Consider the following 23,251-nt stretch of genomic DNA (forward strand, 5'->3'; position numbering starts at 1 on the left):
AAATGATCATTCTAGAAGAAAATTTCAGATGGCACTTAGAGGCTTTTGCATCTGAACTCTTCATATATATATATATATATATATATATATATATATATATATATATATATAGATAGATAGATAGATAGATAGATATAGATATATAGATATATAGATAGTACAGTCTCAAGTGCATTTATAAGTGTCAAAAGTAATTTTGTCTAATTATTCATGATTTATTTGCAAATATACTGGTAACATTTCCATTAGCTTTTGGCTTGCTTAGTTGGGGACATTTAATATTCAACAATATTATTGATCTGCCTTACTTAAGGTGGACGATGACGCAATTTTCTTCTAGAAACAAACTTTGTTGTATTATTATCATGTTATCAGTGTGAAGCTGCTTTGATACAATCTGTATTGTAAAAAGCGCCATATAAATAAAGGTTACTTGACTTTGACTAACATTTCCATTAGCAGTCATGTTTATTTATTTTATGTATTACGATAAAAGGTCAACTGGGTCATTTTCCATGTCAGAATACTTGGTTGTATATCCCAGGTCACTATGCAAAGACATCTATAAGCCATTTTTATCAGTTTACTCTTTGGGTCTAGCAAACATAGTGTAACACTGTATCAACCAATGACAGGAGTCTGGGGGTGGGCCTATCTGCAAATCGACCAATGGCAACGGGGGGAGTGTTCAGGAAACTTGTTTGATAACAGGTTCATGATTTATGTTTGAGAGCTATTAGCACAGAAAAAAAAAAAATTTGCCTGAGATTTATTTGAAGTTTGGATAATTATAGGCGTCTTAGTTTATTTAGATATAAATTCCTGTATAAGGACGGATTAATCGCACTCTTGCGTGGCATCATTTAAAAGATGAAAAAAAGGTGTTTATATGGCTCTGATACACAATGTAAGAGAACTGAACATCACACACCATATGATCAAACAAACACCAGTTCTTTTCTCAATATCCCATGACATTTGCTCTTTAACGTTGATATGTACAATCCTCCATCTTGAGTAGAGGCACTCGAGGCGAACGAAACATGTCTGTTTAATGATCGGTTTGAATGTGCGCAGCAATAAAAGAGTCTTTTGAGAGGCTGTATATTACAGAGCCAAAATCTGTTGCTCAATTTTCACACACAAAGAAGGAAATTTGATGGAATTATAGCTATTTCCAGGTCTCATCTCTTATGTAAAGAATAAATGTTGTTTAATTTCTTCATTTTGATGTGTTGACATACTAAGCAGAGATCATTTTCCACTCAAACCCCTAAAAGCTCCATCTCTATTATCGACTAGCAATTGGTGGGATATTAGTTGACAGCTGTTTTATGTAGTTTTGTAAAAGGCGTTATTATAAGCATCAAGCTTTAAACAGGACAAGATTGCAGAAGTCAAACATCTCCTCGACTTTGACAGCAGAGTTGCCAATTGACATTTATTGAATGATGCTAATAAATAAAGTTCATTACTAATATATGCACACGCTAAATATAACCTTAAATCGTTTAAAGTCAATCAAATCAGACCCCATTTAATGTATTTAACACTTTACTGTTATTACAAAATTAAGACAACTTTTCTTTATGGTTTACCTACAACAACCTGTTATTTAGAGACATTTTACACATCCAATAATTTCATTATGGGTCAAATCTGTATTTTTATTTATTTATGTACAGTTACTTCATAAAATCTTTTGTCAAAACAATTATAAAGATGCATTGCGCAATTGCAAATATCTCCTTAAGTATTGCTGTCCAACAGCATAATGGCAAAAAATATGTGCATTGAATTCACCGCCATACATTTAATATCGAAACACAGCAAATTTACATTTAGTCAAAACTGAGTTATGATTAACTGTATTATTTATGTTGCATAAACTATGATCTGTCCTGTGACAAATGGGTCTGACTCAACTATGCTCAGATTTAGAGAAAACAGTATGACGTTGATATCAAATCATTCAAAAAGCAGTTTTTCTCAGTTGCTGTGTTTCTGTAGTTGCAGAGTTACGGTTTAGATGATAATGCATCACATCGAGTCTTAATAAATCATAAATGTCTCTGGATCGGTCTAACCAATGTACTTGCCTTGGCATAGAGGTTTCATGCATGCGCTCCGACAGCTGTGGTGTTCACATGGGCGTCCCAAGTTTGAGTTCTTCTCGTTTCTGGATCTTTCCTATTATGCAGAATATTTCCTATTATTTTCATATACCCAAAAAATAATAATAATTAAACTGACAATGTTAAAAATCCAATTATGTTCTATTACAATATCACAATAGTGTGCAGAGGGGTGAATTTCAAGTAACTTACTCTAACAATTACCTTTGGTTTGATGGGATGTTGTCATTTTTGCCCTGGGTGCTGTACTTCTAAAATGATAAACTGGCAATTTATCAATACATATTCCATTTTTACTTCTCTAATCAAGCAAAACTTTTTGAAAACACTGATTTAATAAATAAAAAATGTATCGTTTTTTCCAGTGTCCTTAATAATTCCTTCCATCCTGTCCGACTTTTGTAAAAACCTCCAGTCATTAAACGTGATATAATTCAAATCAGATATAACCAAAATCAGAAGTGATCAGCTGACACCTTAAAAAAAAAGTGAGGAAACCCATTGCCTTAAAATTAAGTAAATAAACTTCATGCATAATCGAAAAAAATTAGTCAAGTTCACATAACTAAATTTTTTCAATTACGCATGATTTATTTGCTTAATCATTTTAAGTCAATCATCAAGTCAAGTCAACTGATCACTTTTTACAGCAATGGATTTAGACGTATTGTGTTTTGTAATAGCTACTAACAAAGCAAAATGTATAGTATTTTGACAATATTAAAGAAATCAGTTTTATAATATCGGCATTTCAAAACGTGGTTTGAAAATATCAAAATAAATGTTGATGTCCCAATGCAAACTAACAGAGAGATGACTAACTCTTGATTTCTCTTCTATGTAAATAATCATGTTATAATTAATAAACCCGAGTTGCCTGAGCCAAAGCATATTTCAAAAAAGACTACTGTACAATTTAACAGAAATACTTCCTTACATATTAGTATTTTACTTAATTAGTACTACCTCTTCCCACTATCTGTACCAATAAAAGTGTCAACGGGGCAAAAAATAAATAAAAAAAGGGAGAGATTTGAGGCCACCCACATTGTCATCAGACTGTTAATTCAGTATATTATTGGCTTTTTGGTGAAGCAAACACCGTTTGGAAGGATGTCACACCAGCGCCGAGCTCTAGTCGTGCCTAGCATGTCCCGGCTCCACAGTAGGGGGCTGTAAACATTTACACTGAGAGGCTGTCCATTCCACATGGTTCTCCTTCACCAGCAACCTCAGCATCTCGCGTTTAGTCATTCAGGCCTGTCCCGAGATACTACGAATCACACCATCAATTTATGAAAACGCCATCCAAATGTGACAGCCGACTTATGCTAAACGGAGAAAATAAAGCAAAACATTGCCGAAACACCCCTAGGCCCACATGGTACCGAAGGCTCGGCGGAGAGCTGCTATGCTCCCCGCTGTGAACTGGGAAAGTGATGTTGGTGCGCCGTGCTCCTCCAAGAGGGTAGTACCGTTCCCGGGCCCTTATCGGAGCCCTTTTGAAGTCTGTTGCGTGCGAGAGCGTGCCAACGGTAGCACACGACAGTAGCTAATGCCCCCACAAAAGCCAACATTAGACAAGGACCGAGCTGAAAGAGAGAAACGTCTAAGTTGGGAATAATTCCCTCAACCGACGTACCTCGGCACTGCCTTCACTCCCAGGTTTAATTTTAGACGGAACACGTTACATAAGTGATAGACAATAGCAATAAAATGGATCCCATTAATTCCTGACATGTATGGGCTTGTTTGCTATTCATTAGTTTAGTTGACACAATAGAGGCATAATTCTTTTAAAATCTTCCGTTTTGCTCGGTTGGAAGTGTTGCCAATGACTCAAGAGCATCAATAGGCGATGATTGCAAAACTTATGTAAACAAGTACTTACAATCATAGCGGTACGCGCATTTGCAAAGGAGGAGAAAAAGAATTGGGGGCATATTTTTGGGTCTATAATCTTTGAAGAAAAAAAAACAACCTTTCAGAGTGTATTTTCCACTCATAAAAGCACCATACACAACTTTATCATTATGCACAACAACCGGAGAACGGATGTTGATGGGAAACATCTTCGAGCATCAAGTCCAAAGCTTTATTGTACTTTGATTCAATAGATCAACAAAAAAAGCCTTTAAATGTACTTTGGATACATGCATCTCTTCCCCAACGGTATGGCAAATAAATAAAAAATATTTTATTTTATGACAATATACTACTTGTCAGGACACAATCTATGGCAAAATAAAGTTGTTTGATTTCACTTGCACTTCTCGAAGAACGTGTCCCAAAGCGGACGCTGTGGGTAATGCAATCTACTGCGAGGAGTTTGGGATCAAACCTTTATTGTTTTGAAAATTCTAAATTCTTTTACAATACAGTCATTTTTTTGGTGGTTTTTTTTTTTGTTACTGGTGTGATCTGATGAATAATATACAATGTTGTCGTTAAATTCAATAAAGACACACATTCACAAACATGAAATATTACTTTCTATTTTTCAACATCCTACAACAGAGGGAAGATATGTGCTGCTTTTCTTTAGACGCTTGCTTTCGACAGCACAAACGCCTCCCTTTTGAATCTACGAAAACGTCGTCTTTTTTTCCGAAAGTGCATCTGATGGATTGCGAGGCCTCTGCGCCAGGTAGTCCAAATGTACGTCATAATAATAAACAGGCGGGTCATACTGTGCTGCGAGTAACAATCAGCAGGTTTTTACTGATACCTCCGACTACAACGCATATCCAGAAGTAAATTAAAGAAAATATTATCTATATGCATGCCATGACCATTCCTCTGGTAACATTTACAATAAATTTATATTTTCATAACCTTCTGAAGCAAGTAAGCTGACTGTGATAGTGCTCCCCCCCCCCACCCCACCCCGACCATAATATTAATGATGAACTAATATGTAACATCCAAATACATTTTGTTCATTTTACAGGCTTGTTGTGATGGCTTTGGAGCCATCATCGCACGTGAGGGCTATGCCCCGATAAACTTAGAATCATTTGGTCCACATTTACAAATCCTCTGCATATAAAAAATTAGATAAAACGATTTGCAATTGCAACAGAGGCAAAAAAATAAAAGGGGGTGAAATGGTTTTGTCTTCTGATGTGACAAAACAAAAATCAAGGATGAGCGAGTTTGCTTAAAAAAAGCAATAAAAACATACTGCGCTTATTACAATATGATACATTTTTACACGATTACACTTTCTTGTTCCATGGCACGGCCTTTACTCTGTAGAATTTGGTGCCGAGAGGAACTTTGAACCGGTTTTGGGCCTGGAGACAGACAATAACAAAAGAGACACGTTCAAAGTATGTATTTAACAAAAAATAAAAATCACAAAATCAATCAATCAATCAATAAATAAATAGATAGATAATTTAATATAAGTGCCTGCAGTAATATTAAGACACTGATTTTGAAAACACAATTAACTTTAAAATGCAAAACAAAATTAAATCCACAATTTTAAATCAGCATGCACTCTTTTAAGTGTCTGCAAATGTTTTAATTGTTTTAATATTTACATCTCAAATATAACCAATATTAACCAAAAACAGGAAAAATGGGCAAAAATTTTGTCATCAAGGAAGTTATATTATGAGAGCGCAATATTACCAAAATTAGTCATAATTGTTTGTAAAGTAAAAAATAAAAGTAAAAGTAAATAAAATTTTACAAAAACACTCCATTTAGAGCAGTTGCATAAATAATAAAATAATACTGGTTACCTTTTTAGCTTGGCAATATTCCTTCTCCATGACTTTTCCTAAAACCCACGGCCGTCTTGTTGCTCCTGTCGCTAAAATAAAAAAATAAAAATTAAATATTATTGATATACGATATAAAAAGGTGCTTTATGTAAAATACTAAAACAAAACACTTCCTCTTTTTATGTCATCATTCATGTCAAACTGGAACATTTAAAAAAAAAACATTTCAATCTACAAATGCAATGATATATAAATGTAAATAATTAATAAATTATAATAAATAAGTTAACATACTTGTGGAACAGCAATGAAAGAACATGGTAAATGCAAAACCATCTTGCTGGAGCGTTTTCAAATATGTAAAATCTAATTTATTTAATAAACCTGTTCCTTAATTAAGTATTCCTGTCGTGTGTGACTGACCTGGTTTGAGGTCCAGTGCAGTGAGGGACTCTGAGTGCAGGAAATAAAGGGTGGGACCAACAGTGAAGAGAACGTAATTATCGTGCCTCTCGTCCAGGATTATGAGAACCAAGTCGCCCACCTGAAAACTACAAAAGGAGGGGTTTTCAAAAGAGGTGGACGGGTAAAATAACAGTTCAGATCATTAACGCTAATATCCAAAAATGCTTACTCTCGAATGGCGATTTTCTCAGAGTGCCGTGACGACACGGACGACATACTCTGTGACATCTGTAAAACAAAATTGTTAGAAGATTCTGATGATATTTACACTAGGCAATGCTTGTCATGTTGCTTACATACACACTGCAATCACAACATAAAACTGCATGCATTACATTACAAAAAAAATCTATTTTGGTTCAATGTAATGTTGAATCTCATAAATGCTTCCAGTGATTATAGGACAGTTTGTGCCTAAAACAAATGTATGTGTGCCATCTAGTGGTAAGGAGTAGAACAGTCCATTAAATAGCATGCATTGGTAGTAAATACTTATAACACAACAGAAAAAAAGACTAAAATGAGTGCAACATAGATACATAATAAAAAAAGAAATTAGGGATTTAAACAATGTCTGTATTTGTTTAATTTCGAGCTTGATTGTAAATGAGCTGAAATTCAATCCCAGCTCAATCACACAGGCACATTTCAGAGTTGTTATTCATCTTGTGAATCTGCCCCGAGCTGTCAGGACTCAGGACACTAAAGTGTGGGTTACGTGTCTCATAAGAAGTCTCTCACGGCCAATAATACGGCGATTGTAATTTTCCTAAAGAGATTAAACCTATTTGGAGAAATAGTCCCAGGGGAAATGTTATTAAATTATATCAAAGAGTCTCATGTTTTAATTAACTGCTGATAATGTGCGAGTTGCTGCTATCGTAACAACAGCAACGTAGTGTAAATTAACTATAAAGTAATATCAGAAAATCTACAGTATTTTGCTTATAGATAGATATAAAAATATCTAATATAAAGAAAGAAATGTATTTATATATATATATTTTTTTTTTTTTTATTCTTCAAAATAATATAACCGTTCCTGTGTCAGTCGCGGACCTGCATTAATTGAGTGTGTATTGTTCTATTTAACATCACTAATTACTGCTTTTAATTGACTGTTCAAGTGGTCAATTATAAACTGAGATCAAGCACAAACGACCCAAATCAATTGATCAATTTAAAAGATGTTAAATGATATTCTCATACAATTAACACATTTAGATGAAATATAAGAGCCAAAGCAAGCACAAAAATGTGAACACACACACACACACAAATAAAAAAAATATATACTTACCAATCTTTGACTAAGTCTCTTGTTCTCTTCCTCCTTCATATGTAAGGTCTGAAACAATAATAAATAATTGCATATAATAACATATTTAATAAATGCAATTTTTAAAGCCTGTCAGTAAAATATGTACATGTGAAAATAAATTACCCTTTCCAACATCAGTATGCGCTGTTTCTCTTCAGATAGCAAGGAGTTGTCACTGAAACAAAATACACAAGTTCACTAACTCGTCAAAACTTAAACATATTCTCAAAGCCGATAACATGACAGAGCAGGACACTTCATGACTGTGGTCAGACCAAAAACATAATTTCTTGTTCATAAAAGGTAACAGCTGAAGGTTCCTCACCTACAGCATTCGCTCGACTCACATCTCTCCTCTTCTATCTGATCTACTCTGCTTTCCTGTCTCAAATTCACTCATTCAGCTCCTTTAAAGACAGAAGATCTACAAAACAGGGTCTTGCCCCTCTCCTACAATACATCCTCCTTGCATACTTTTAAATCTCAAGTAAAAGTGAATGATTTATAACAATTGTTTGGTTAGTAATATATATAGATAGCCTGATTATCTGACAAACTCCACTCTGTTGTTTCCAAATGTTTTTTCAGACAGACAGACATATATATATAGATAGATAGATAGATAGATAGATATAGACAGACAGACAGACACACACACACATTTTATTATATCTATTATAAATCTGTAGACGTTAAAAGCATAAAAAAACCCACTAATTCTGTTAAAAACTAGCATCTAGCACAATAAAGGTTTACTTCACTTATACCATATTTTATAGAAAATTTGTTTTTTTACATGTAAGTGTGTGTGTATTTTTGGAAATAATAAAAATAAAAAAACAGCTTGAACTTTCTTTGTAATTATTCCAAAACTTTTAAACTCTGACAAACTGCATCCAAGCAAAACTTTGACGTTGTTGCTACAAGAGAATGCAAAATCACATGTATTGTTAAAGCTTATTCAGCTTATAATGTTGTGCAGTATTTTTATCATTTTATTATTTACTGAGCAATGGTGTGGTTTGTGATGAATGAAACCGAATTGTGATGAAACAGTGATGAATGCCACTGAGTGAGAAGCTAGGACAAAAAATAAAAACAAAACCAGTCCGTTGTACTGCTAGTATAAAATGAATCATTTCAATCCAACTTCTAGATCATTTTAATGACATACACTCTGTGTGCTGTTGTAGCCAGTTTGTTGAAGTTAAGTGTGGTAGTTGAGTTTTTCAGGGTTCAGGGTTTATAATTTTAGCTCTAGTATGAATATGTCACATGTGCACGTCAGCACAGATGCTTACTGCACTGTCATCATGCTGGCCTCCACGGCCGACTCCACCCTCTCCTCATCCTTGAAAGCAGCCATGAGTGCCAATCTCTCTGGGTCAGGGGTGGACGGCGACAGAACTTCTGTGTGGGCGGGGCCACAGGCACCGTGAGCCTCTGTAATGACAGGGATGGGATTGGGCGGAAAGAAGGATGACGAGACGAGGACGGTGCTTCGCAGACGGTTGAGTTCCTCCTCCATCTGTTTCTTCTCTTGAAGGATGGTGGCGCGGTCCTCGGAGAGTGTTTCAATCAGGCCTTCAGGGAAACAACAAAACACAGAGGGCAACGATCATGAGAACATTTACTGGTCTCACTGATCATTTCTGTGCAGTTTGGTAACAGATCTTTGAAAAAAAAAAAAACAAGTGGAAATTCTTCCAAGTGATGTGATTAAAACAAAATGGTTTTATACCTTTATCTTTCTCTTGTTGCTGCAACACGTTTTTGAGCTTCTCTGTGAGATCATTGATGATTTGTTCTTTCTTGAGTTTCTCCCGAGTCAGAACTGTATTGAAGTTCGTCTAGGAGTGAACAACACATTGAAACAAGATTTTTTCAGGGCACATTGATACTATATTAAGGACAAAACATTATTAGGTCAAAAAGGTTACAGGGATCAACAATACCAATATATTTAAGGAGTTTTTTAAGGGAGTTTTTTTATTTTACTTGTCCTGCCGATTTACACCGACCCACAACGCAACTTGGCAATTCAAATGGAGCTAATGGCAAAATTCCTGTAGTTCAAATCTTCTTATTGCTAACCTGCTGTTCAGCAATGAGTGAGGTCTTCAGGTTCTGCATCTCCTCATTCTTTACGCGTTCCAGGATCTCTAGTTGGGCCAAGAGCGATGCCCTCTCCTCGGTCCACTGGCCACTGTCTAGTGACAATGTAGCGCCGGCCTCCACACCAGCCTCTGACTGCTCTACAGAAGCTGCCACTCTGAAACACAGAATCAGCCGTGAGAATCAACCTGGCTTTGCATTCATTACCACTAAGAAGTCAATTAGCTGATGCTTCCTTCTAAATAAAAATACACAATGCAAATTCAAAAGCTGAGCAAGTTGTTACATTTTTTTTCCAGTAAATCTGGCATCAATTTGGTGTCTTTCTAGAGCTCTGAAGGTTGTTTCTTGCAGGGTTCGAACCTACAACCTTTCATTACTAGCTTGGACAATTATATTATAGAGTGCCATACCCACTTTTTCTCAAGTGTTTCTTGTTGGTCACCAGAATAAATAAATAAATAAATAAATAATCAAAAACCTCCAATTTACTGGGATTGGTATAAGACTTGGACACAAATCTGTTTTCTGTTTTTAATTAATCCTTACTTTACTGGCACATGTAACAGGGTTATCATATTTCTCGCTAATTTCTACTTAAGAAATGTTTTAATGAAATGGTCACAGTTTTTGTTCATTCTTTTTGATGTGCTAATTATTCACACGGGTGAATGAAATCAGAAAGAGAAAGTGAATGCATGTTGCCAGTGTGTTTAATTAACAGTAAAGTTAGAAGTAGAAGCTTTAATTTGAATGGACTAGAGCAGCATTGTTTCGGTGTCATTTTATTTGTCCTCAGCAGATGCTTTTCTCATACAAATGTGCAAGATTTATTGAGTTCTTCATGACCAAATCAACAAGAAAGTGACATTGTTGTCAAAAGAACCAAGAGAACAACCAAAACCATGTTAAAAACACAATTTCATATATTTTTTTAAACAAAACGTGAGGAATATTTGCTTTTGCAAAACTGCTAAGATGTTCTGGGTGGTTTCCCAAGTAAAAAGAGCCAATCCAAAATTTTGGGGGCCTAGATACTCTACCGTTCAAAAGTTTGAGCCCAATAAGATTTGATCATTTTATTCAGAAAGGATTTCAACAGCATATCATGTGACACTGAAGACTGGAGTAATGATGCTGAAAATTCTGCTTTGCCATCACAGGAATAAATCACATTTTAAAACATATTCATATTGAAAACGCCTATTTTAAATTGTAATATTAATTCACAATATTACAATTTTTACTGTATTTTTTATCAAATAAATGTTACCAACCCCAAACTTTTTAACGGTAGTGTATTTCGCAGAACACTCCTTCAAAGTAAGGCTAATAATTAAGTAAAGCTAAAATAATTGCCCATTTTATCATCCATCAGCCAAAAGTCTTTTTGCTTGGGAAATGTAACACAATTTGAGGTTTGACTGATGCACAAAATGGACAGGGAACAGGTTGCACACATAAGCGTAATATTACTGAATTACTAACTTTATTCAAAAATGAAAATTGTCATAATCTACTTAACCTCATGTTGTTACAAACCTGTATAACTTTCTTTCTTATGGGGAACATAAAAGAAGATATACTGAAAAATCTATTTTTGTCCATGTCTGTGGAGTCCGAAACATTGGACCCCATTGACTTTGTTGTATGGACAAAAAAAGACTAAAGAAAGAAGTATCTCCTGTTCCCCTAAAAGAAAGAAAAACAAACAAGTTTGGAATGAGTTTTCTATTCCTTTAAGATCAAAGATGAGCAATATTACTAGTGATTAAGCACCACTTATAACTTAACATCTATCCTTCTAGTAAACTGTGCTTTAAAATTGAATCTTAGAATGATTTTGTCAGAGACTGTCCGTTTCGAATACTTGTGGAACAAGATGGAAGCTTTTGATTTTACTTACATGTCAGTGGATTGTCTGTCTTTTAGCTGATTTTCAAGTAGATCAATTGCTCTTAACAGTCTTGTCTCAGTCTCCTCTTTTTGGAGCTGAACGTCTCTTAAGGCCTCTTGTATTGCAGCTTTGACTGCCTCCTCTTTCTCCTTCTCTGCCCTCTGCAGGGCCTCCACCCTCTCCTGCTCCAGTCTTCCTGACAATAGTGAGTTTTCCGCCTGCAGGTCTCCAATAACAGTCTGTAGGTCTTGCTCTTTCTCTTGGAAAGCCCTCTGCTCATCCTGCTTTTCCCTCTGTAAGGCAGCAAGCTGGTCCTGATGATCATGCTGGATCTTCTGGACCCGTTCCTCGCAGTCTTTCTCCGCATCCTGCGACTTCTGCTTGAGCGCTGAAAACTCGTGGCGGAGCAGGGTGCTCTCCTCTTCGTGCCGATCAACGAGTTCAGAGATGCAGTGGTCCTTCTCCAACCTCATGAGCGCTCGGAGCTCAGCCAGGCCCACCTCGTACTCTTCGTTCTTCTGCTGGAGCTGCTGGTTTAACTTGTCGATCTGCATCTGCAAGGTGGTTGTTTGGGTAGTAAGCTCCGATTTCAAAACCTCTTCTTGGGTGCTTTTGGCCTCCTCGTATTGGAGTCTCATGTCCTCCATTTCGGCCTCTTTAAGAGCCATCTCGACTTCCAGTTTGCAGCGGGCATCTGCAAGTTCTGTAATACGAGCCTCCAAGTCTTTTGAGCGTCCCTCGCGCTCCTTGAGTTCGGCAGAATGGGAATCCATCAGATCTCTTAGTTTCACCAGGTTCTCCTGGATAAGTTTTTCAAGCGCGGTTTCTTTTTCCAGTCTGAAAGATTGCAGCACTGCTTCATGTTGTTGGTTCAACCGTGTCTCCAGTTCTTGAAGGTGCACCTTCTCTGCATTCTCCATCTCCAGTCTGATGTTCTGTTGGCCATGCTCGATCTCAAAGTGCAGGTTCTCCAATTGCCTAGCAAGTCCATCCTTGGACAGCAGTGTAGCTTTCAGTTCTTCACTTTGCTTCAAGATCTTCTCCTCAAGGTCCTGCACAGTTTGCTTGTGAAGATCTTGCAGTTCTTGCATAGAACGCTCCCTCTCACTCTCCAGCTGTGATATTTCCTTCTCCTTACGCTCCACAAGCCCCTCCAATTCCAGCATTGCTCTCTGGACATCTTGGACAATCTTCCGATTGCCTTCTAGCTCTTCCGTGAGAGCAAGTATCTGCTTTTCATGATCGTCCTTCAAACTCTGAAGATTGGATTGTTGCGTTTCTCTTAGTTTCTCCTCGTGACAGTATCTGACACTGTTGAGTGCGTTTCGGACCTCAATGGTCATAGTTTTCAGGGTGAATCCAAAGTCTCGTTGCTCCTTCAGAACAAGACCTCGAAAGTGGTAAAGGTCTTCTTTAACTTTCCTCAAATTGTTCTTGGATTCTTCTGCAGCGGAACGGTACCTATCTGCTGATAGCTTAAGAGCTGTGATCTTTGAGTTTTCCTTCTCAAGGGTAGTAGTGTCTTGGATACGCTTGCTATCGATTGCATTAATAACAGAGGAGTAAAGAGACTCCACCATCATCTCTGGGCTTGTAGGATCACTGATGGGATTAGGTGACATCAAGTTCTCCTCAATTACAAATTCATTAACAGCAGACATGAAGTCTGACTCTGGACTTTCTGCCAATGAGTCCAAGTCCAACGAGCCTTGCTGTAATACAGGATCCATATTGGGGTGCCCAATGGTTTCAAAGTCAAAGGTCTGGGCATCTATGCTGTCGGGTGAAAGGTCCTCCAGGGGACCAGGAAGCACCATGGGTTGGCAGTCCGGTGCTTTTAAAATGAGAGTGGACAAAGTTTTGGTGGAGGTAGAGGTGACAGCAGTTGTGCTTTCAGATCTGGGTGTTAATAAAGTGGATCTTTGAGCACTCTGGCTACAGGAAATCTACAAAGGCCAAAGCAACAAGGTAAGATCATATGAAAATTCACATTACTATAAAAGTCAAATTAGACTATATATATATTTTTTTTTAAGTTGCAATGTAACGCAAGTAGCAACAGATGTTTTCTTCCGTACTGTGACATACATCCAAGTGAAACAATATCAAGAATGAAAAAATACAGGGAAGGATCCACTGCTTGTTGATTGAATGGAAGCAGATCTGAATGCAAGTTTGCAGTTGATTGTAAGAAAGGGAAGGGTTTAGGCAAAATCACCACAAAAAAATCTGTCATTTCAGGTTGAGTTATGACATTCTGATGAAAAATTACGAGCTCAAAAAAAAGAAAGAAACATATGCATGGATGAGTCACAGTAAGATCAATAAAATGCTTCTTTTTTTTTTATATATGGTAAAATTGTATTTCATGACAACATCCAATATTTCAAACACTTCAGCAATAAAAATTAAATGATTGTGAACACAAAGCACCTTTTGTTCATTTAGTAGGTCTGTGATAGTTTGTGACATCTCGTCCACACTCTGTGCAGCCTGAACCAGCTGATGGAGAACCTCAACATGATGGTTAAGAGGCTCAAAGTCACACAACGTGGGGACCCTGATGAAGAAAACAGGCATCAGACAAAGAACAACTAACAAAGACCATCATTTAAGAGTTTTTAGCCATGATTGAAAGATCAATGGCTGCAAGAACACAGGAAAGAATATTTGGCATATAAACAAATATGGTTGTGAAGTTACAACAGAGACATCAGTATTGTGACTGAAACCGAATAAGAGTTGTTTACCTGAGGTAAGGCTGAACTTCGGAAGGACAACAGGATTTGAGATACTGCAGGTCATTCAGGGAAATATCTGGAAGCTCAAAATCAAACTTTCGAGGCCTTCGAGTCTAAACACAAAAAAACGAAGAAAACACTCATTAATGCTAAAAGACCATGAAGGGATCCTGAAAAATAAAAACACATTCAAAGACTCACGCAAAACGAAGAGGGTGGCCATGAGTCCAGTCCTCGAAACAACCGATTTCTGAGGAACGATTTCCCTAAAAGAAACAAAAACAGTGTTTTCAAAGCAATCTCCTCAAACAATCTGACAATTAATTTGGACACAGATGTCAAGTGTTTGTTCTCAAACTAAAAGAAGCCATGTTTAATACCTAAAATTAACTTACTGAAGAGCTTCCCAAAGGTTTCCCTTTTTACTTTTTCTGCCTCATAGAGGTTTTTCCCATCTCTGACAAGAGCATTGGCCCACTAGAAGAAATAATAAAGAAAACATTAACACAGCTAGCAGTTTTGTGAGAAATGACAATCAAATGTGCAGAAATCTTTTAAAACTAATAATAAAATATATTATATTAGCTCATATTATCCACTCAGTATCTGGTCAACTTTGTTAAATCACTTTTATAACCCCATCTCTATAACAAAGCATGCACTTAACCACTGTTTCTTATAAATAACATGAATTAGTAGCTGACTCTTACTTGTCTGTAGTGTCCTATGAACATTTTGCGTCTGACCACCTCCGCTACGGCGAGACAGTACATCTGTGGCACAGTGCTGAGCGCTTCCACCACCCGTACGCGCTCCAGCAGCTCTGTCAGCAGTCTCAGGAGAGCCTGCAGCTTCTCTCCATCCTGATCAGCGTGAAGCATCACGTAGCAGCACCATCTGATGGAGGAGACAACACAGTGCAGCTAGGAAATGCTTACAATTTACGTCATAAAAGTATCATAGCTCTATAGATTGAAAATTGCCCAAATCAAAGCCCAAACTATTTAGTGTTCTGGCCAAATTGTCCACAAAGAAGAAAAATGCTGCTCTTACTTGAGACGAACTTGAAGGTTGTTGGCGAGCTCCTGTTTGGCAGTGGTACACTTCTGCTTAATGTCAAGTAGCTTCCTGTGATTGGTCAGCATGATCATCAGCTGGTTGGCGTGACTCAGACACAGGTCAGGCAGCACCGAGGTGTCCTTCAGGTTTTCAGCCCTCTTCTGATTGGCAAGAAATCCCTAGTGGAAGGCAAAGGAGAAGACATGAGGAAGACAAGTTTCCTGAAAAACATTCACACTGCCATTTTCAAGCATTTTGCACAGCTTTGTAATAGATTCAAACATGTGGCTAAAGTTTGTTTTGTCGATCTGTAACAATATAATACAGCTTTATAACAAGGCTGTTATTGAAGGATGGGGCAGCACCAACTACATTAGTGTTGTAACTTGTAACTAATCATATATGTCTTAAAGTTACAGTAGCATAAAAGAGAGGGTGGAAAATGGTCATAAAAAACAAAGTGGACTTCGGGGAAAAAATAAAGTGCACTTATGTGTAGAATATGTAGCTGTTAGGTTGCTTTTATAGACTATATAAATGAGATTTGCTTACCTGAGCAAGTTCCTTCTGTTCATTAACCAACTTTTTACAGCTTGCTATCATCTGGTCAAGCGCATACAATCTGTCCTCAAGACCTTTGATGGCCTTCATGTTCTGATTATCCAATTTGGTAATCGTCTCACGGCATTCAGTTAGAAAGGGTTGGATAATTCGTGGATCGAGCTGGAAGCATAAAGAATGAATTAAACAAATGAAAATGAGTGATCATGGACAGTAAAATAGTTCATGGTTACAATCCTGTGAAATGTGATGATGATGATGATGATGTACTTTACTGTTTAAAAGTTTGGTTTGGTAAGATTCTTAATGCTTTTGAAAGTCTCACCAAGGCTGCATTTATAAAAACAGTAACATTATGAAATATCATTACAATTTAAAATAACTGTTTTCTAGGTTAATATATTTTAAAATGTAATTTATTCCTGTGACCAAAGCTGACCATTTTCAGCATCATTACTCCAGTCTTCAGTGTCACATGATCCTTCAGAAATCAGTCTAATATGCCGATTCTGCTCAATTACCAGTTCTTATTATCAATGTTGAAAACAGTTGTGCTGCCTAATATTCTTTTTGGAAACCATGATACATTTTTTCCAGGATTCTTTCAACAGAAAGTTCAAAAGAACAGCATTTATTTGTCTTTATTGTCAGTTTTGATTAATTTGATGCATCCTTGCTGAATTAAAAGTACTATTTCCTTTGTAAAAAATCCTACTGACCCCAAACTTTTGTATGTGATGTAGGAGTGATGGGTTTCACCACGAATTCCACTGTTAAACTCGATTATGCATAATTTAAGTTGAAATAATGTGGCCTAATGGCTTCAACAGAAGCAAATACTATTGAATAACAACCTTGTAGCTCACAGTAGGGCTGTCTTTAAATATTTATAAGTTATCGTAAAAGATCATTTTCCCTATGGAGAAAATGAATGGAGTTTTTACTTCTGGAACCAACTGTTGCACTCTATTACAAGGTTTTGTCGTCTTACTGATGTCAGACTATGTATTTTTTGCATTGTCTCCATGTTTCTTTGTAGTGCAAGCTATGTAAAGCTTTCCTGGCCACTAATAGCTGTGCAAATATAAATAGCATAGCAAAATGACACTTTTCTATCATCACATGGTATATATAATATATCATAATGACTGGCCACCTCAACACAATATAATGGTTGTTGCCGGTTACTTCGCGGTAGCACTAGTTTACAGACCAAAACATTCGCTCCCAATATGACTCGTCTATTACTCACCCTGTTGATCGAGTCAAAACACTTCCTCACTACCGACTCCACATCATTGGGTCTGTCCTGAACGTTGATCCAATCCAACAGTGTGACATTGAAACAGGGCATTGCTCCCCTCTCCGGAGACTCTTCCTCTTCCAATAGAGCTGCTTTTAGACTACAGCTGCTCTTCAGTCTGTCCTGAGGAGAGGAGGACGCCTGGGATGATGTTTCTCCTGAAGCAGAGACCGGCGATGGTGTCTTTCGATTCTTCTGGCCGTCAGCGGGACGGAGGACAGCGGACTGGGTGGATGTTTCTCCTGCTTCATCATCCTCATCATCTGTGGTTCTTGGGTGAGGGGAGCAGGACTTCTCCAAGCTTTCTCTGTAGCTGTGCCGAGTCAAACACTCTAGCAGTGGAATCTTTGCCATGACTGAGACAGCAGTGCCAAGCCTGACGAATGACATTAGAATTAGTGATCTATACATCTCTCTTCGCAAAATATCCACAAAAATATTAAGCTGTTCTCAAGATTAATAATAATAAGAACTGAGCACTTTTAAGACTTAAGTAATGATGCTGAAAGCTTTGATATCACAAGAATAAATTACATTAAATAAACATAGAAAACAGTTATTTAATAATGTAACAATGTTTTACAATATTATGGTTTGTATTGTATTTTTGATCAAATAAATACAGCCTAAGAGATTTCTTAAAAAAAAAAAATAATAATATTTTAATTTTAAACTTTTATAAGATAAGAAGGGGGAGTCAAAGATGAACATACTTGGTGAGTTTTATTTTGATGTCTTCAAAATCCTGTTGGTAATTTGTGTAAGCAGTGTCGAATTTCAAGAGGAGTTTTTGATAGGACAGGGTGCAGTCGTCCAGGTTAGCCATGATGGCCGCCCATCCCTGGTGCTGAAGGTGTTCATCATGGACCAGACGCTCACAGAAAGAGCAAAGCTTCTTGGCAACCTCAAACATTTCCTAAAAATGGGCAAAATATCAGGCATTATGAGTGTCATTTGCATACAAATGGAACAAAAGCTTCCATCCAAGCCTCTGTCATTTACAAAAAGCTTTGACTGTATTTGCATTTATTTTCTCAAATATAAGTCATGCTTAAACCTTAAATAAACATCACTGATATAACATACTGTGGATGAGCATAGATATGTAAAACCGGGCAAATATAGGAAGACAGGGGTTGGTCATTAGGTCAGAATAGAAGTTGGCCTGTACCAGAGCCAGTTGAGTGCGGGAGGCGACAGTGTGAAAGACGGCAGGCATCATGAGTGACTCCTCCACCTTCAGCTCCATCTCATTCTCTATAGAGAAGGTTGTTTTGGGGATGGTTGGCGCTCGGTCACACAGGATCATCTCTTTGTTGAACAAGAAGATCGGGTTGGTGTCCTGAGGCAGCCAGAGACAAAAATCAATCAGCATTTAGGCATCACATTACTTCAAGAACTTCAATATTTCACAGCTAATTTAAATATACTGAAAGTGAAGTGAAGTGAAGGCCAAGTATGGCAATCCCCCTGGAGCAGTGGCGCTCGGGGAGCGATTGGAGATTAGATGCCTTGCTCAAGGGCACATCAGTTATTTCCTGCCGGTATTGAGAATCAAACCTGCGATTACAGGTCCGACTCTTTAACCATTAGGCCACAACTGCCCCTAAATTGAATTAATAATAACACAAGTATCACATGTACAACTTTTATAGAGCTTCTTTGTGATTTTTGATTCTTGAAAGCATCAAACATTTTAGTAGTGTAATTTGTAGCAACGATTGATCATTTGACTATATTATTCATATATAATAACTAAAATTACCCTCTCTAAACAAATGTTGAAGAGCAAAAATGCTGTTTTTGTGTGATTTGGCTTGTTACTCACCGTTCCGGCGCTGTAGCTGCACACACGCCTCTCTGCCACCATACACTCCCCTCCATTGACCACCAGCACCTGGTGCTGGATTGCAATTTTATATTTGGCCTGGATGGCATGTTTAAGGTCCAAAACACTATAAAGAGCATGAAGCACAACACATTATACTTTTAGTTATCCAGTAAAACAAATCAGGATTCACTTCATAGACAAAACTCCAGACAAACAGAATATAGAGACATGACTAATACTGATGATGGAATTTGTACTTTTTAAGAGCTAATAACACTTATGTAACATAATTATAATAATTTACATTTGCACCTTAACCATCATATCATTATACAGGTAATTACACTGGAATAATGTAATCAATAAAGTATTTTGCATTTCTAAGTATCAACATAATACCATTATATTACATAGTATATTATTCAATATAATGCAAAATATATCAACATATGTAAATTATATGTAAATTCAGACAAACTCATTCAACTATTTTTAAGATGTTTTAAGACAAAAATAAACATTAATAGATTTACCATAAGGCTCTAAGTGTTAACATTAGATAATGCAATAGGTAACAGCCATCTTTGTTAACATTAATTTCTATGAATTCTAATACGAATCCTACAACACTAAAAGCTGCAAATGTTTACATTACTTTTGTTCATCTTGGAAACACAAATGAAGATCTTTTTGATGAAATCTGAGAGATTTCTGTCCCTCCATTGACAGCTACGCAACTACCACTTTGACGCTTCAAAAAGTTCATAAAGAGATTGTAAAACTAATCCATATTAATTGAGCAGCTTTTCTGAAGAGATATGATTGCTTTATATGATGAACAGATTGAATTTAGGCTTTTATTCACATATAAACACTCATCAACTCACACACCAGTTGTGGTAAACGGACATGCGAGAACATTTTTCATTCTCGCGTTACGCAGAATGTTTACACATCAAGCAGGACCAGATGTGCTTCTGTTTATGCTCGCTTTAAATAAGTTAATAATGATAACAAGACTGTTTATCATGGTGACCTGTACAGAGGCTTCGTGGATTTGCGCTTAAGTCTAAACAGACAGTGAATGAGAGAGATCGACTGAGCACGTGCGATTACCTGCTTCTGCCTTTGAGGTCAAGTCATATATATTCGTGAAAAGGTTGCCGTGTCCAAGGAAAGCGTAATATTTGTCGTGTCATCCTTTTAATGTTTAAGGTTATTTCCACAGCGCGAGGAAGCCGTGGGAAAATAAATCAGTGAGTCACGTATTGAATCAATGCCATTGGTCTCTATTAAGTGAAGCATCAGCTTCAGCGTTACCCATGCGACGCATTGCTGGTCAGCTGAGCCTTGAAAAGTAGAGCTCAAAGTTAAAAAAATAAATAATATCTTGTTTTAATATCCATCTTTTAATGAATCAGCGTTTTTGAACGTGTTCGTTGAATGAATGGTTTAATGACTCATTCAAAGACAATTGCCGTAACAATGCGTTTTAGTTTCAGTTACATTGAAAATGTCCTCGTTTTTGTGCAAGCTGAACACATCGTAACACTTATTTAGCAACAATTAAATAGAAATAAATCAAAATACATAAATGGCGACTGATCCGCAACTGTCAATAAAGGGACAGAAATCTTGAAAGTCTTACGGGTTTGGACTGTGAAACGACATGAGGTTGAGTAATTTTTGGGTGAACTAACCCTTTAAATATGTTAACATGTATAACCTTACTGAAGTTTTGTTAACAAATACTGTGAATAAGTTTGTCACATAATGATGTTCTATGAAACAGTACTACATCATGACTTCACATAAAACATATAGGTGAAAACAAATGAGGGCTTAAACATTCACTTTTTCTTAAAACCATTAAAATCTCTTACGTTTGGACAGCAAGTTCAGTGTCAAACGTTAATGTGCTTCCATTGTTGACTTGAAACACATACAGCTTCATGTTGAATTCTCCGCTGAGCCTGCCTCCAGCTTGATTTGTTCATCTAGTCAATTATGGCTGTCTGATCAGAAAGAAAGAAAATGCACACGATTCAAAGTCAAGTTTCATCAGAACTTACAAGTGATGATTTCCGGTTTATTTTATAACATTTTAATTAACCTAAAATTATAATACATCAAAAAATACATACAATTTTAAAACACAAAAAAGGTTTAAATGGTTATACCTATACCGCACACAAAAAGTCCTATAGCCTGTTAACTGTCAGTGTCCTGGTAGCGGGATGCTTGGCACACTTTCACATATTTATTAATCATCATAAATTAGGTATCATTTTGAAGCTTAAACACTCAAAATTCATTCTATAAAACACATTTTTTTAAATCGGACATTGTGTTACAATGTAAATTAGCTGGCTCAATTTTTGTGATAATAAACTTAGTTTGGTTAGAAATATGGCTTTGATTTTCTAGCCATTTTAGAGACCAAATTATTTTGCAAAATACATATTTTGTATAAAATAAAAAACACTGCTTTCAGTAAACTTAAACTTCTATAACTTTTTTAAATCTTCTTTAGGAGACTAACTTTAGGTCTGTATCTCAAAGCATTTACCAAATACAACTACTTAAGTTCAGATGCTCATAAAAATGGTTGTGCTGGTTAATCTGTACAAGCATGCGTAACCTAGAAGACATAGGCCTACTGTATCTAGCCCAACGTGACTGTTTCAGTAGATAACAAGCTGGAAACCCCCCCAGATAACCAGCTTTGTGATCATGGATGTCATTCTATGCTGAGACAAAAAAAAACAACACTTTTCAGATTATTACATGGGCATTGCCTAAATCTCTGGGGTTGTTTGTGCTCTAACATGTGGTTACTGAGATGTAAAACTGCACACAGATCAGCATGACCATGTGGCCCAAATATTCAGGCTGAGTCATGTTGTTCCCTGTGGGTAAACACCGTCAACACAAGCTAAAAGATGCTTTGTGCCCTAATTCCCCATGAACGGGTGTAAAACTTTGACAGGGAAGCATTGTAACTACTCTTATTATGGATACAGGGAATAATAAGGCGAGTCTACAAGGAATAGCACATGGTTGGCGTGGACCACATGGATAACTAATGTCATTTAATGAGGGGGTAACCAAGCTGAAAAGTGCATATAATATTGTTTTGGTCAAATATATTGGGGATCACGATTTATATTAGTCTGTTTGTCACAACTTGTTATGTGTCAATATTGATTGACAGATTTCCCCTTCGGCGGGCAGTTGAAACCTTATCCTCAAAGTCAAAATATGACCTAAAACAAGACAAATTTCCTTTATAAGACTCTTTTAGCAAACAAATGAGGGACTCCAGAAAGCTACAAGTCTTTGTTTTGTTGTTTCAAAGGCCCTGGTCATTATATGGGGAGGGTGACAGTATGTCCAAATATCTCTTAAACCATCACCAGAACACCAAAACCTTCATCAATATCACATTACATGATATTGAACCCACTAAACCTCGACTAAACCCTAATTCGTCAAACTACACCTGGTTTTGTGTACATTATCTAGTTATATTTACTGCCACAATTCCGTATAAGTGACCACAACAGCCTCAAATTGTCCGTTTTTTTAGCTTTTAAACGGCAACATCTACAATATAAGGAGCTGAATCTGTATCAGAAAGTCTTACCTGACCTGTCTTCAGTCCATTCTCTGCATTAAAGCAGATTAATAGGTTGTTTTTGGCTGAGATGTTGAGGTTTCTGTCAGCTAGAGGTTGAAGCTGTCGGGCTAGCAGGCTAAAGCTCATCACTCCAAACACGGGCCTTTATTTTTCATTCCCACAAAACGCACAAATTCATCCAGGATGAGATGGGATACATTCATTAGTGCTTCATCTTTCAAGACATGTAGGTTAGGAGGGGTGGTAATAAGATGTGAGTTTTGTCATCGAGATTTTTTTCTCGCAGGATTGTGTAAGGATCCGCTAATGCTGTTTCTCCTGCTGCTGTGTTTTGTTATTGTCGTCACTGCGCAGCGAGGTGCATTCTGGGAAGGGCAACGGTCAGCAGTAACGCGCTGACCTGGGAACAGATTACACGCCTGGCATATGATTCGAACTGTTGCTAGAGT

The 23,251-nt window shown here is 36.9% G+C and overlaps 1 protein-coding gene across 3 annotated transcripts; it reads right to left on the minus strand.

Annotated features, from left to right (window-relative positions):
• Nucleotides 1-4,466: 4,466 nt before the first annotated feature.
• rb1cc1 (RB1-inducible coiled-coil 1) lies at nt 4,467-23,164 on the minus strand. Of its 3 annotated transcripts, none has more exons than XM_084398313.1 (23): nt 22,809-23,164; nt 21,046-21,177; nt 19,160-19,286; nt 18,503-18,673; nt 18,045-18,247; nt 17,281-17,707; nt 16,020-16,190; nt 15,462-15,646; nt 15,119-15,305; nt 14,804-14,885; nt 14,610-14,674; nt 14,418-14,521; nt 14,101-14,227; nt 11,677-13,613; nt 9,750-9,927; nt 9,397-9,505; nt 8,957-9,239; nt 7,779-7,830; nt 7,635-7,682; nt 6,504-6,562; nt 6,293-6,420; nt 5,888-5,958; nt 4,467-5,431 (listed from the first exon to the last, which is right to left on the minus strand). In XM_084398313.1, the coding sequence occupies exons 2-23, from the start codon at nt 21,114-21,116 to the stop codon at nt 5,354-5,356; spliced, it is 4,863 nt and encodes a 1,620-aa protein (XP_084254439.1). In that variant the 5' UTR covers nt 21,117-21,177; nt 22,809-23,164; the 3' UTR covers nt 4,467-5,353. The 3 variants fall into 3 exon arrangements, with proteins under 3 accessions (XP_084254439.1, XP_084254437.1, XP_084254438.1); XM_084398311.1 differs by having other exon boundaries at nt 14,789-14,885; XM_084398312.1 differs by having other exon boundaries at nt 14,789-14,885; nt 22,814-22,955.
• Nucleotides 23,165-23,251: the final 87 nt, after the last annotated feature.

The sequence above is a fragment of the Rutilus rutilus genome (assembly GCF_951802725.1).
Source record: "Rutilus rutilus genome assembly, chromosome: 24".
NCBI lineage: Eukaryota > Metazoa > Chordata > Actinopteri > Cypriniformes > Leuciscidae > Rutilus > Rutilus rutilus.

Bases quoted from the DNA above. Each gene is read 5' to 3' on its own strand.
- rb1cc1 (XM_084398311.1), bottom strand. From the start codon at position 21,116: ATGAAGCTGTATGTGTTTCAAGTCAACAATGGAAGCACATTAACGTTT. The intron at 18,674-19,159 runs GTGAGTAACAAG...TGGCTGCCTCAG, and splicing joins GCAGCTACAGCGCCGGAACG to GACACCAACCCGATCTTCTT. The intron at 9,240-9,396 runs GTATAAAACCAT...GTTTCCCTGAAG, and splicing joins GCAACAAGAGAAAGATAAAG to GCCTGATTGAAACACTCTCC.